We start from the raw sequence: 13,949 nt of genomic DNA on the forward strand, positions 1-13,949 counted from the left end.
ACCAAAAAGTTTATCTTGGTGTTGATACATTATACAGGGTACTTTGTAGTAGTTTTTTTATATATTTTAATATATTTTAGGTTAAATATAAGGTTTCAATTTTTAGTAGGTATCTTAATCTTAGTTTATGTTTTCGAATTCACTAACATTGTACATTTTGTTTTATTTTTTTTTTTATAGTAGTCATTAAATTTTAAATACTTCCATGCTATAAAAGGTAATCGATAATCATACTTCCTCCCCTAACAATTAGAAATGCATTGTGCATCAACTTAATATTCATGACTTTTCTTTTTACAGGATGTCATCTACTTCCGGTGCTGAACAATCTCAGGTATGTACATTCGTTTACCTTCCAAGAATATTTGAACTTGCTAGATTATCGTCTAGAAATATGCTGTAATGTACGTGTTTAGTCAATATTTTAGTACGTTTCACTTGAACAAATTTACATTAGACAAATAATGTTGTGTAAATGCATATTATGTTAGTTATGTATATGTTAGTTGCAAATTTTTACAATGTCAAAACATTTGAAAAGATAAATAGCCGGTTCTATGATGCAAAAATAAAAAAATCCCTATTAGACCAGGCGGATCTGTTCTGAGGTGGCTTTCAGATTTTTACAGAAAAAGTTGTGTGATAACTTCAGCAATAATAATTAGTTTATCCTCCCTCCCAAATAGGTCGGGAATAATAATAAAAAAATTTAAATATTTAAAAATTACTAAAAACATCGACTTTTTTTTCTACTTTCCTTGCTTATAAGTTTAAAACGATCAATTTTTGAGCAAAGTCGTACTAAAATAAAATAGCGATAGTTGAATTTTCTATACGGCACGACTGGTTAAAACTGTTTTTATTTATTACCCTTGCTGCAAATTAGCAATAAATACAAAAAAGTTAGGAACAAGCCTTTTTTTATTCAATGATTTTTAACCACTTACAATCCGTTGAAAGCACGAAATGTGCCTCAAAGTCATAAAACGGTAGTAAAATTTGTATCATCATAGGCGTTCCTGAGGTGTTTATTCATTAAAATTAATGCGTTTTACATTTATGTTCCTTTCCAAAATGTTTATCAATATTAATAATATTTTAATACCAATATTTAGCAAAAAACAATTAAAACTTTCACGGCTAATGTTGGTTATTATATTATATTAATAAAAATAAGAATTTAACCATTAACAATTTTGTAAATAAGAATACCTAATCTCTTTGGATATTTCAATACTAATCTTCGTATTTAATCACTTTACTAGAAAACCTGGAATTCATATCCGAAGGTACTATTCGTTGCAAGATAATTAGGATGGAATTCCCCAGATTTTTAATAATATAATGGGTATAAAGATGCCGGCTTTGGCCACGTGCCTCGTCTGTTCAGTTTATATTCGAAACTTAACTTGAAGGGGTGAAGTAATTACAAACGAAAACAATTTTTTTGTTTAGTACGTTTTTGATCGCATGTAATTTACGGCTCGTTGGTGTTTCCGCGTCTACGGCAGTAATTAGCGTCTCGAATATTTCTTTTGCGAATTATATGCAGTGCGTGAGTGATTTTTTATTCCATATACCTACGAACATATACGTACCTTTCGCTCGTGCTCGTTTTGTTGGATTGTTTGTGATGGCTTCATCATCAACATCATCAAGTTTTACACCGGTACTGTTGCGTATAGTCAGTAAGTCTGTCTATTCACCAAGAGAGAAGACTATTGTCCTGAATGTTCACGATGTCCAAGAGGTCCATGAGGTCCAAGACGACCTCAGCTACATGATGAAGAAACTACAAGAAGAATATACCAAGGCTGGCCTAGATATTAACCTCGCGAAAACAGAGTACCTATCTACAAGTGAAGAAGACATAGAAGATCTACAGATTGATGACAACGTAACAATCAAAGGAAAGGATAAATTCAAATACCTGGGGTTTATAATCACGAAAAGGGCAACAACAGAGGAAGAAATTACACAAAGATTAGGACAAACAAGAACAGCAATCCGACAACTTAACTCAGTATGGTGGGATAGACACCTAAATATGAAGACAAAAACGCAGATTTATAAAACATTAGTGCGAAGTATTATGACATATGGGGCTGAAAATTGGATCATAAACAAGAAAAACAGCCTTCCTTCAGCCCGGAATTTTCGTATGGATCTTAGATAATTTCTTCTCCAACATATTATCTCCTCCCGGTCAATCAAAACTGATTTTCGGTCTGATTTCTCCCACCGGAAATTTAATTCTTTTAAAACTTGCCACAATTTAGTTCGTCCGATATGAAGCAAATCCGGGTCGTCTCTAACTTCTAGTAAAATTTTGTTTAGGTTTAGTATTTCTTTTTTGAAAAAAAAAATCCATGAATTTTCCTTCGAATACCATTTTTGGCAAATTCATCAATTTCAATAGGCTTTTTCCCTCTCTTTAAGTGTTCTTTTGTGTTTGGGTTAGCTATACCGTGTTTTTTTCTTTCTGATAGGAACTTATATATAGTTGACTCCCCTACGCCAGTCATGTTGGCACAACTTTCGACTATGTTGCGAACAGTGTTTGTGGGATTCTGAGAAACCAGAGCATCGTGAACATATATATATATATATATATATATATATATATATATATATATATATATATATATATATATATATATATATATAGGGATTCTACAGTATTCACTGCCTTCCCTCGCTCAACCGTTTCCATCTCTCTCTGTTGTTCCATTCTCCATCGTTTAGTCCTCTCTTACTCATGGCGTCGTCTACTTCGTTCCTCCAGGATTTTCGGGGTCGTCCTCTTTTCCTCCTTCCTATGGGGCTCCATTCGGTTATTCTCTTTATCCATCTGCTGTCGCTAGCTCTTCTTACATGTCCATACCACTTTAGTCTTTTTTGTTCTATATATGTTAGTATGTCTGTTTCTATTGATGTTCTTTGCTTTATTTCGTCATTACTTCTCCTATCCATTCTTGTTACTCTGCAGCATCTTCGCAGGCATTCCATCTCTGTTGCTATTATCTTACTGCTGTTTTTCTTGTTTATGATCCAATTTTCGGCCCCATATGTCATAATACTTCGCACTAATGTTTTATAAATCTGCGTTTTTGTCTTCATATTTAGGTGTCTATCCTACCATACTGAGTTAAGTTGTCGGATTGCTGTTCTTGTTTGTCCTAATCTTTGTGTAATTTCTTCCTCTGTTGTTGCCTTTTTCGTGATTATAAACCCCAGGTATTTGAATTTATCCTTTCCTTTGATTGTTACGTTGTCATCAATCTGTAGATCTTCTATGTCTTCTTCACTTGTAGATAGGTACTCTGTTTTCGCGAGGTTAATATCTAGGCCAGCCTTGGTATATTCTTCTTGTAGTTTCTTCATCATGTAGCTGAGGTCGTCTTGGTCTTGTGCAATCACTACTTGATCGTCTGCAAAACTTAACGTATATAGGTATTCGTTCCGTACCGGTACTCCCATGCCTTCGAATTTTCTTTTCCATGTAGTCAAGGCTTTCTCTAAGTATATTTTGAATAGGGTTGGAGATGTGGAACAACCCTGCAGGAGCCCTTTTGTTGTGGTGAAGTCTCCTATGATTCTTGTTCTCATTTTAATGGACACTTTATTTTCTCTATACAGAGCTTTTGTAGCTTCTATGAGTTCCGTCTGTATTTCTAATTTGTACATTGCCTCCCATAGTTCTGACCTTGGTACAGAGTCATACGCCTTTCTCAGATCCACAAATGCCAAGTGTATATCTCTATTTTTTGCTTTTTTCTTTTCCAACAGTTGTTCCAGTGTGTATATGTGGTCTATGCATGATCTTCCTGCCGTGAAGCCTGCCTGATCCTCCCCGATTTTACCTTTTATCGCTTGCTCTATCTTTTCTCGCAGTATCTTCCCATATAATCTTCCTATTGATGATATTACGCTTATTCCTCTGTAGTTTTCGCATCGTTTTCTATCTCCTTTCTTAAATATAGATGTCATATATGCCGCCGTCCATTCCTTTGGGAGCTGTTCTCCATTTATGGCTTTCTGAAATATCCATTGTATCATCCGGTGTAATTTTTTTGATCCGTATTTTATAAGCTCAGGTGAGATGCCTCCAGGTCCCGGTGCTTTCTTATTTTTGATTGCTTTTATGGCCGTTCTCATTTCCCTATCTATTATTTCTATTTCTTGTTGTGGGAATCTGCTTCGTCTTCGTCTGTTTTTTTTTTCCAATGAATTGTGGTCTAATGTACTTAATGGAATTAAATTAGGATTATATGGGCGACTTCAGGAATGGTTTAAATTATAAACAATTTTTTGGCTTATAAACAAAAAGAATATCTTATTACATATAAGAACACATATTAATGGTAATAAAACCGATCGGTATTACGGGTAAAAAATACCAAAATACTGGGTTAACGAAAATTGTATTTCAAGGCTTCCAATGGAGCATTTTTTTTCTTTTTTTTTTAATCGCATGTAACTCAACTAGAGGCACCTAAAAAACACATTACCAAATCCAAAGATGATTTAGTTTTTTTTTACTTTTTATTAAATTTATTTATTTATACTGTAGTCGATAGAGACGAAAATGCCACTAGACCACTAAAGATCATACGAACCAGCTAAATTTTACTCAGAACGTTAATTTTGGGACCCCAAAAAATATGCATAAAATTTACTATTGCTACCCCCCTAAAAGTCCCCCTCGGGGACGGGAGGAAACGCAAAAAAATCGATATACCAAGACACCGTACAAAAAAATGTTTTAAATAAAAAATGTAGCTAAGATAATTTTGAACAAAAATTAGTTTTACATTATTCAAATTTTGAGTATGTTACCTGTGTGAGTTCATTTCAAATAGGTAAAAGGAAATAAGAATAAGACTTACAACCAATGTATTCTAATACCAACGACCGGTTTCGCATACTATAATTTCCTATGCATCTTCAAGTCAACGGTACATGGTAAACTAAATGCTGAATATATATATTTTAATAATTTAGTATATAAAATGATTTAGTAACATTGAAATAAAATAAATATTACTTACATACTAACTAGCAAAAATAAAGATTTTAAGTATTATTAGAGCTTCTTAGATATAAAATATGTATTTTATAGGAAATGTGCTGAGGCGGAACCAGAACTAGCTGTCCAGTTGGACGTTTTCGATGAGCAACGAGAAAGTGACGACGCTCAAAGTCTCCAGGGACCACATGGAGTAGATCTCAATTCGCCTTTGGACGTGTTTTACGCAATTCTCAAACAGGTAGGTATATTATTGTTTCTTTATACAGTTAAAAGCACATTTATCTATGTGAAAATAGTAAAACTTAAACAAAGATAAAGTTCGGTAAAGAAAAAACTATTGATTGTCATGTGAAAACTATAACCGCAAATTCTAATAGATAGTTTAGTAATGGAACGAAGTGCATTTATAAAGACTTGGTACAGGCCACCACGTAGTAATTATAAAAATATCATTTGAAAAAGTAAAATGCTCTGATAATTGCTGACATCAAAAACCTTGTACCTTGTACATAATTATTGTCAACGTGTTTCAACGGCCATTTCCAATAGCCACTACATATTCTTCATGTATCCACGATATCATCTTCACTATTATCTATCATACTTGACTTTCAAACCCCCAGTTTGAATTATATTCTTCAAATTATTAATTTGTTATTCATAACGATCATGTGTACGTAACAGCCTTCACAATAGTTAGTTAAAATCCGTTTTTATTTGTAGCTTTTATTTATTTTCTTCATAGCATCTCTTAACATTTAACTCGTGTAACTGAGCCATTTAGCCTGATGACCTTAAAGAATAATTTATTGAATTGCATAACGAATAACTTTGGGCCATACAAAATTTTTAAGGAACCTGATATCGTTGAATTTTGTCAAATAGACCGGATTATAGGCATATAAATAAGTGAACAGGAAAGTACTAAAATAAAGGTGTAAGGACATTAAATCAAAGGAAGACCAAAACATAGGTACCTAAACAAATTTGAAGCAAACATTAGCAAAATTAGGGATAAACCTATCAAGGAGAAAATAGAGAATAAAGTTGTTCTAAAGACAGATGTGCCTCATAAAGAACTGTAACGCCAGTTGTGATGAACTGAAAAACTAATGAATATCATCTAGCGCTATAATATATTTTTTTTGGGACATTCTTGCTGAAAACATGTGAAACGTAAAGAAGCGTCCTCAGTTTTATAAAGCTATTCATGCCTTGAATAATTCTGAAACGTATTTCCTTTTTTGGGATTCAGTTGGATATCAAATTTTACTGATTGATCTAGTCTAGTACGTTGTCATTATAATGGTGTGTACTAAGTGTACACGTACCTTTACTCTCTACCGAGCGGAAGGGGGGGGGTGAACATTTGAGGGGGGTAACTTGCAGAGCTGTTCAGAGAATGGTTGCGCTGAAAAGGATAATGTATAATATCGGTGGACCCAAATCCGAAAGGAGACGGGCACTTCACGGTGTTGTGCAGTCTGTCGTCCTCTACGCGGCCCCAGTTTGAAGTGAGGCGGTAGAAATAAAAACTTACAAGAGGCTCATGGTACGCGTGGACAGAACTAGTCTGCTGCGGGTAGCAAGTGCCTAGAGGACTGTGTCAGCTGCCGCTCTGTGGGTGATCACCGGCTGTATTCCTTTACATGTGTTGGCATGTGAAAAGGCCAGGATTCTTAGTCGTAGGGGCAGAACATTGGAGAGCGAGAGGTGACTGAGATAAGACTGACCGAAAGATTAGTTTCAATCGGTCAGTGGCAGCAAGAGTGGGAGGCAACACGTGATGTGGCGGAGTGGACGAAGTTAGTAATCCCGAACCTTCAAAGCTGGGTGGACTGTAGCTGGATTATTATCAGACGCAAATGCTCACAGGCCATGGCTACTTCCGCAGCTACCTTTTGAGGAGATTAAGCCCAAAATAGCATCTATTGGCCATGCAAATTCTTCTTCAGTGCCTTATCCGGTCCGGATGTTGGCGATCATCAAATTCTGCGGTAGTATTATTTTCAGTGTTAAGGGGCGCTCACAGGTTATATAAATTCGTTCACCCCTTCGATGACGTCGTTTTCTACAACAAGTGCTCGTAGGATTAGTAACTGCGTGCTTATTTTCATATTCTTGGTTTTATTATGTTTATTATTAAACCCATTTTTGTAGCTGATTGTTTTAGTGCTATATACGCTTCTCGTATATAGTCTAAAACGTTCAGATAGTTCCCCCTCGATTCGTAGTCTACATTTAACATTTTCAAAATTTATTTTTGTTAAATTTACCAACTGGTTTGGTATTCCTAGCTCCTTCATTGCTATGAACATTTCTCTTCTATGTATAGAGTCTTAGGCTGATTTGTAGTTTATAAATATGTTTCCATATTTTAGTGTTTTTTTTAAATTTGTCTCAAGGTTGAAGTCTGATGAATTATCGATTTACCACCTCTAAAACCAGCCTGGTGTTTTTCTACTATTCGTTCTGCATATGGTGCCATACGGTGGCATAGTACTGTGAAAAATATTTTATACGCTGCATTTCGAAGCATAATTCCTCTGTGGTTAAAGTATTCACAAATATCTCCTCTTTTGTATATGGTGCAAAGTATTCCAATATTCCAATTACTGGGAAGGGGTTTCTGTGTCCACTTTCTTTATATAGTTCAGCTGAAGGATTATCTATTCCGGGTGATATATGGCTGATTTTTTAACTGCCCCTTTTAACTTCAAGAATCGTTGATGGTTCCTCTTCCCTCTCATCTGTTTCACTAATCTTATATGGATACTAATATAAAACTAAAAAACAGTAAAGGCAAAGATGCATGCCTATTGAGACAGAAAATCTAATTTTTTTAACTTTCATACGTTGCAAAAACCGCTTTAAAATAATAATTTATTTAGCATATCTTCAATAAACTATCTATTCTCATTTGTTATATATTTTAGGTAGCTGAAACACCTCAAGAAATTCCTTTTCTTAGTATTCTTCAGCACCTGTTGCGTATCGATCCTAAAGAACCGATTAGCGACATCATATGGGACACTGCAGAACGACTTGTACATCGCGCTACTCTACTAGAAAATCGTGAAGACTCAGCAAGACTTCTGAGAGCTCCCAGCACGCAATCGAAGTTCTTCTGTCACTGCCAACACCGGATCGAAAGTCCCAGTAGGAAGCAATCACTGAGTACTCCTTTGAGTCCGACACCGCCCTCTACAATTGGACCACCGCCACCACCTCCTTTAGGTAAAGATTTATTGGCAGTTTTTATTAATAATGCATGAATATGAAGTAATTGTATATAAAATATATTTTTATATAGTTATTCGCACCAACACAATCATTATCATAATTATTTATTTGCCTGTATACATATATCTTACATGTTTTCGTAAGATTATCTCTTGCTACGCATTATATTAGTATTAATCAATATATTAAAATTAATCTTATTAATGAACTGATTAACAAATTAGAAATGAAACGAATACTTTAGTTAGACAAATAAAGGGCACTGGCAGAGCTTCTCAAGACAGATGGAACACGACTTATACGGAACACAAAAAGAAATATAAAGAATGATCAGAGATCAAAGAAAAGAAACGAACTAGTAAAAACAAAACACATTCAGAAAAAAACATGGGTAGACTACTTTCGATCCCTATTTGCTAAACGTGACGATAATGAACCACCAACACCAGAGGTGAAGACAAACGAAGAAATAAATATTGAGGAGGAAGAGATAAAGGAAGCATTAAGGAAATTAAAGAATAGAAAATCACATCATCATCATAAGAGGACAGAATACCGAAGGAACTCCTAAAGTACGGAGGACCAGATCTAACCAAACAACTATTAAAACTAATCCAAAAAATAATAGAAGAAAACAGAATCCCTCAAGAATGGAGATCAAGCATCTATATACCTCTCTTCAAAAAGGGAAACCAATAGGACCCGAAAAATTAAAGAGGGATTAATTTATTAAACACAACACTAAAATTAACAACCACAGTGGTAACAAATAAACTGAATGACACTAGCAGAAGGACAACAAGGTTTCAGGTCGGGAAGATCATGCACCGACGCTATATTTATAATGAGGCAAGTGCAAAAGAAATCATTAGAATACAACAAACCGGCATATCTATGTTTCGTAGACCTTAAGAAGGCATTTGACCGGGTCAAATGAAAGGACGTTATCCACTTATTATACGCAAGAGAGATATCTCTAGGCATAATCAAAACGATCGAAAATATTTAACAACACAACACAATAAAAATAAAAGTGAAAGAAGAACTAACCGACCCTATTGAAACGGCAATGGGATAACACAGGGAGATTTCTTGAGTCCTCTATTTTCAACCTGATTATGGATAAAATAATGGAAAGTTTAAAATAATCTGCTATGCAGACGACGCAATACTCTCTCAAAGTGAAGACGATTTATAACGTATGTTGCAATAATGTAATATAACCGCCAGAAAATATAACATGTTAATTTCCCCAAAAAAAGACAAAATGCATGGTTACAACAGCGAAATTTACTAAGAAGTAAATTGGAGCTGGAAGGTCAGATAATAGAAAAAGTGATGGAATTTAAATATCTAGGCATCACATTATCTAGCTACGGAAAGCTCGAAACTGAAGTGGAAGATCAAGTGAATAAAGCAAACAGAGCCGTAGTCTGCCTGAATGAAACAGTATGGAGAAATAAAAATATTGGGAAAAAAATGAAAGGCAGAATTTACAAAACAGTCATCAGACCAATAATGACATACGCGGCAGAAACACAACCTGACACATAGAGGATAAAAAGGGTGTTAGAAACAGCAGAGATGAAAACACTGAGAAAAATTTATGGCAAGGCACTATGGGACAGAGCTAGAAATACAGATATACGATGTAGATGCAAGGTGAAATCAAATAGAGTAGTAAAGACGGCAAGAAACGGTTTTCCAATAGGAAGACGACCACGAAAACTACAAATTACTGGAGGCACATTGAAAAACACACAAAGTCATGTCTACATAAAAAGAAGAAGAAGAAGAAAATTAATCTGCTCTCAAATTTGATTTTGGCTTCAATTGATGCCACACTTAGACTAGCCCATATATTTCATATATTCATTTCCATAGCCCATTCATTTTTATATATTTTTAATTTTATCCTTTTTTCATCCTCTTTGTTTAAAACGTATCCTGTTTTTTATACGCTTTATCGTTAATGTTTACTACAGCTACTTTTTGCCACCATTTACAGATTTCTTTTTTCATTTATTTTTTTTTAAGCATTTAAATTTAAATATATCTAACAATACTAGCTATTTTTCTCTATTTATTTATTTATTTAGCGTATGGCATACATGGACAATATGATTATAATGATTATAACATAGTGTAAAAACAAATATACATCAATTCAGATTAACAATTAGTTTAATTTAATAAAATATTACAGCAGAGACAGTAACTAGTGTTATTCACAACTATGGTTTTATGTTGAGATTAAGTGCCATCCTTGGCATGGAAGAAGTTGACCATATTACCAGAGTATGCCGCCAGGGGACATTCCATCACAATGTGCTTATTGATTTAGCGAGGTTCTACGCTTACGCACTCATTTAATTGTGTCTGGCTTAGTTCCTTCTGGCTTGGCATATAAATTGGACCAAAACCAATACACAATACAATTTAATTTTTCTGAGTTAGAATAAATTTAACTTATAAATTAAGCGGATACAATTATTAAGCTTATGTGTTACTAGGTGATTTCGATAATTAATCAACAATATCTAATACGTTTATTAACAACAGTAATAATTACTTACTTTAATGCACGATTGCAAAAACGAAGTTTGAAGATTCCAATTTTGTAATTCCCAAAATTTGTTAAAAATATTAACTCTGTCATTTTCGGAAAAGTCGTTGCATTTATACCTACAGGAATGGGGATAAGGTCGCACTTGCTTAGCTGCGTGAGCTTCCCATTTTTGTCCTACGTACTCTAGACCACTATTCCTTTTTTCTTTGCTTGCAAACGTTTCCATTTTTCTGGATTTATCTTTCTTTTTTTAGGCTTCGTGGTTCCTTCCAAAACGCAAGAATGGTCGGAAATCTCGCCAATACCATTTGAATATGTGTCGTCATCATCAGAGCTGTGTGGTACAAAATTCTTGTCACGATCTGACTCATACTGATCTTCATCACCTGTAAAAATGAATAGAAATACAAACTTAAAAATAATGACTTCGCTTAAGATAAACCCAGACTTTAATATTTTCAAGCAAAATACTTAAGTGCCGAGTGATTATTAATATTAAAAATTGCAAAATCTATCAACTTCTTCCATTATTTTAGTTTAAATAAATTCATGTATATAAGCTAAACCACTGAGGAAAAAAGTAAAACATATTACTAACAATATTGCAATAAAAACGAGAAATATTGGCTCTGTAAAAATCTTAACCTAAGTTTTTTATATTACCCAAAAATAAACCAAATTAAAATTTAATAAACCAAACTAAAGATAACTAGGTACATTAAAAAAAATAATCAAAATGTTTTTACTTACTTGGTATATTTTGTGGTATTATTTCACTCATTTTGAATACTTTTTTAACACCTCGATTTGCAAAGGTGCTAAACGATTAACTCAAAACAATATCCAACACCTTAAAGGCAAAGGGATACAAGTGTAGTTATACCTGTTTGCCGCAAACTGTTTTAAAATATTTCGTAAGTAGTCAAACTAGAACCAGCGATATGTCGCCACCAGCAGTTTAATTCACCTGTATCTCTTTGGCAGTAAATTTTTAGTAGGTACTATCTAGTATTATTTTCTGTGCTTAACTGATTTTACAATATTTTGTCACTTGTACCCCTTAGCATCTAATCCCCTGAATTATAAAATAAACAAAAACAAAAGGAAATGTCTGGCGCAAATTAATTGTACCAAATATTTATTCAGCGTTACTACTGTGTGGAATCACCCTTGCGTTTTAATGAATTCTTTTTGACATAGTGCCTACTAATGTTTGATCCAATTGAAACTTATTTCAAATGTCCTTAACTTTAATTCAAGAATTTTGCAAACTTTTGTAGTTGGAAGTACTTTTTTCTTATGATGCCAAAGAATCTCGATAGGGGATAAATAAGGACTGCTTGAAGCACATTTTAAAACAGTAATATTCAGTTCGTGCAACCATGATGTTTCGGATTTCGCTATATGGGAGGCTGCGCTATCTTGTTGAAATATAATTGTCCCATCTGGCAGTCAGCAATTTTTTCGCGCTGCTGCAGACAAGATAAAGATTGTCATGATGATCGCCGCGATTCGTCACGGATAGGCACACCAAGAAAAAGATCTGGCATTTGAATTTGATTAATGGAAGGCAATAATTATTCTTGTAAAATAGCTTGAATTTTCTTGAGTCAATCCTTGTGATATTCTTCCCGTGGCAACAGAATAACTTTACCTCGTGTATCGCTAACACAGACCTCAAACTTAGATTCATCTGTCCAAATAACTGAATCTCATTGACATTGAATTCAGTATCGGTGTTCTTTTGTCGATAAAAATCGTTTTTTTTTTATTTTTTTGTAAGAAGTGATTTTTCCTTTGCCTAAAGTGAGAAGTTTAAATATTTAAGATGAGCTAAGCGTCCCTTGTAAAAACACACCTTGTGAAATCCATATTCCATTTTTCCGGTATCCTCAAACAAGTGTCTTTTAAAATTGATCTACCAACAGCATGTGTCCATCTTACAGCAGTCAATTCTCCCGAAGAAGGTCGGCGATCTTGTTTGACAAGTGTCCAAAGAGCACGCTCATCTCTTTTGGTAATCTTTAAAATACGATCAATTTTAAATTTTGTTTCAACATTTCCCGTTTTTTTTTTAATTGTAAAATTCTATTTCTCACACTTCCTTGAGTATCACTTAAATTTTGAGCACTTTTATGTCCAGAAAGTCCTTTATTATGGACCGCAACAATGACCTATTGTAAATTCGTAAATCGTTAGATAAACACTTTCCGCGAACGATTTAGATAAGTAATTAAATTAAATTCCTCAACTAACGTCATGAATTGTGTCTTCAGCGAACACTTGATAATATAATTTCCAGAAAAAATGATACAAGAGATTTTATTATTTATAATAAATAAATATTTATCACTGATTGGGCGATGGTCCAATTAATTTGCGTCAGATACCTATTACTTTTCTTTTTGTTTATATTATATTTATTATACTTAATAAGAGTATTAGATATTGTTGATTAACTGGCAATGTTGATTAACATAGACGTAGGGCTGTGGCTTCCCAACATTCCTTCAATTTTGCGTGGATGCTTAAACATTCCTCGTGTAGTTAGCTTGCCATGGCCATCTAGATTTCTTCCTCTTTAGTGCGATATCTGGGATATCTATATGTATCGGTAGTTAGGAAGTCTCAATCTTAATAGATACTATGTGTATCGATAGTTGGCAATTATCTTTCTGTATTAGGAGGCTAGCTTTTCTGCGGATGTAAGGAGGTACAATATAATGGAGGGCAGTGTTTACCCAGGGCTGCCAGATTTAGTCAGCATGTTGCTTTCTTCTACTGTGTTAGTGGCAGGCGGCTAGTGCTAGGACATCAATCAGCATATGCATATTTCTTTGTCAGTATTTGAGAGATGTCTATAGATCCTTAAGGCAGTCCATTTTGAAATTTTTCTCTAAATTGTATTGGGACTCTCTTTCATCTTTCATCTTTCTTTCATTTTTCGCCTGTTTAAACCTTTTTTTATTGAGATTAAACCACATTAAAGATTTTTTTTATTTCACTACATCATTATATTTATTTTCCTTTGATCTTTTTCCTACTGGTGTTTGTCTGTAGTATATGTTGCATTTATTGATTTTAAAATAATCTTCGGACCGAGTC

The 13,949-nt window shown here is 34.0% G+C and overlaps 1 protein-coding gene across 1 annotated transcript in view; it reads left to right on the plus strand.

The window, feature by feature from the left end:
• form3 (FH2 domain-containing protein formin 3) overlaps positions 1 to 13,949 on the plus strand; it is a 507,951-nt gene that overhangs the window by 418,345 nt on the left and 75,657 nt on the right. The window contains exons 6-8 of the mRNA XM_072535173.1: positions 301 to 334; positions 5,123 to 5,270; positions 7,969 to 8,269. Coding sequence (XP_072391274.1) covers positions 301 to 334; positions 5,123 to 5,270; positions 7,969 to 8,269 — 483 coding nt within the window. The remainder of the gene's footprint in view (positions 1 to 300; positions 335 to 5,122; positions 5,271 to 7,968; positions 8,270 to 13,949) is intronic.

Source organism: Diabrotica undecimpunctata, chromosome 6, assembly GCF_040954645.1.
Source record: "Diabrotica undecimpunctata isolate CICGRU chromosome 6, icDiaUnde3, whole genome shotgun sequence".
Taxonomy (NCBI): Eukaryota; Metazoa; Arthropoda; class Insecta; order Coleoptera; family Chrysomelidae; genus Diabrotica; species Diabrotica undecimpunctata.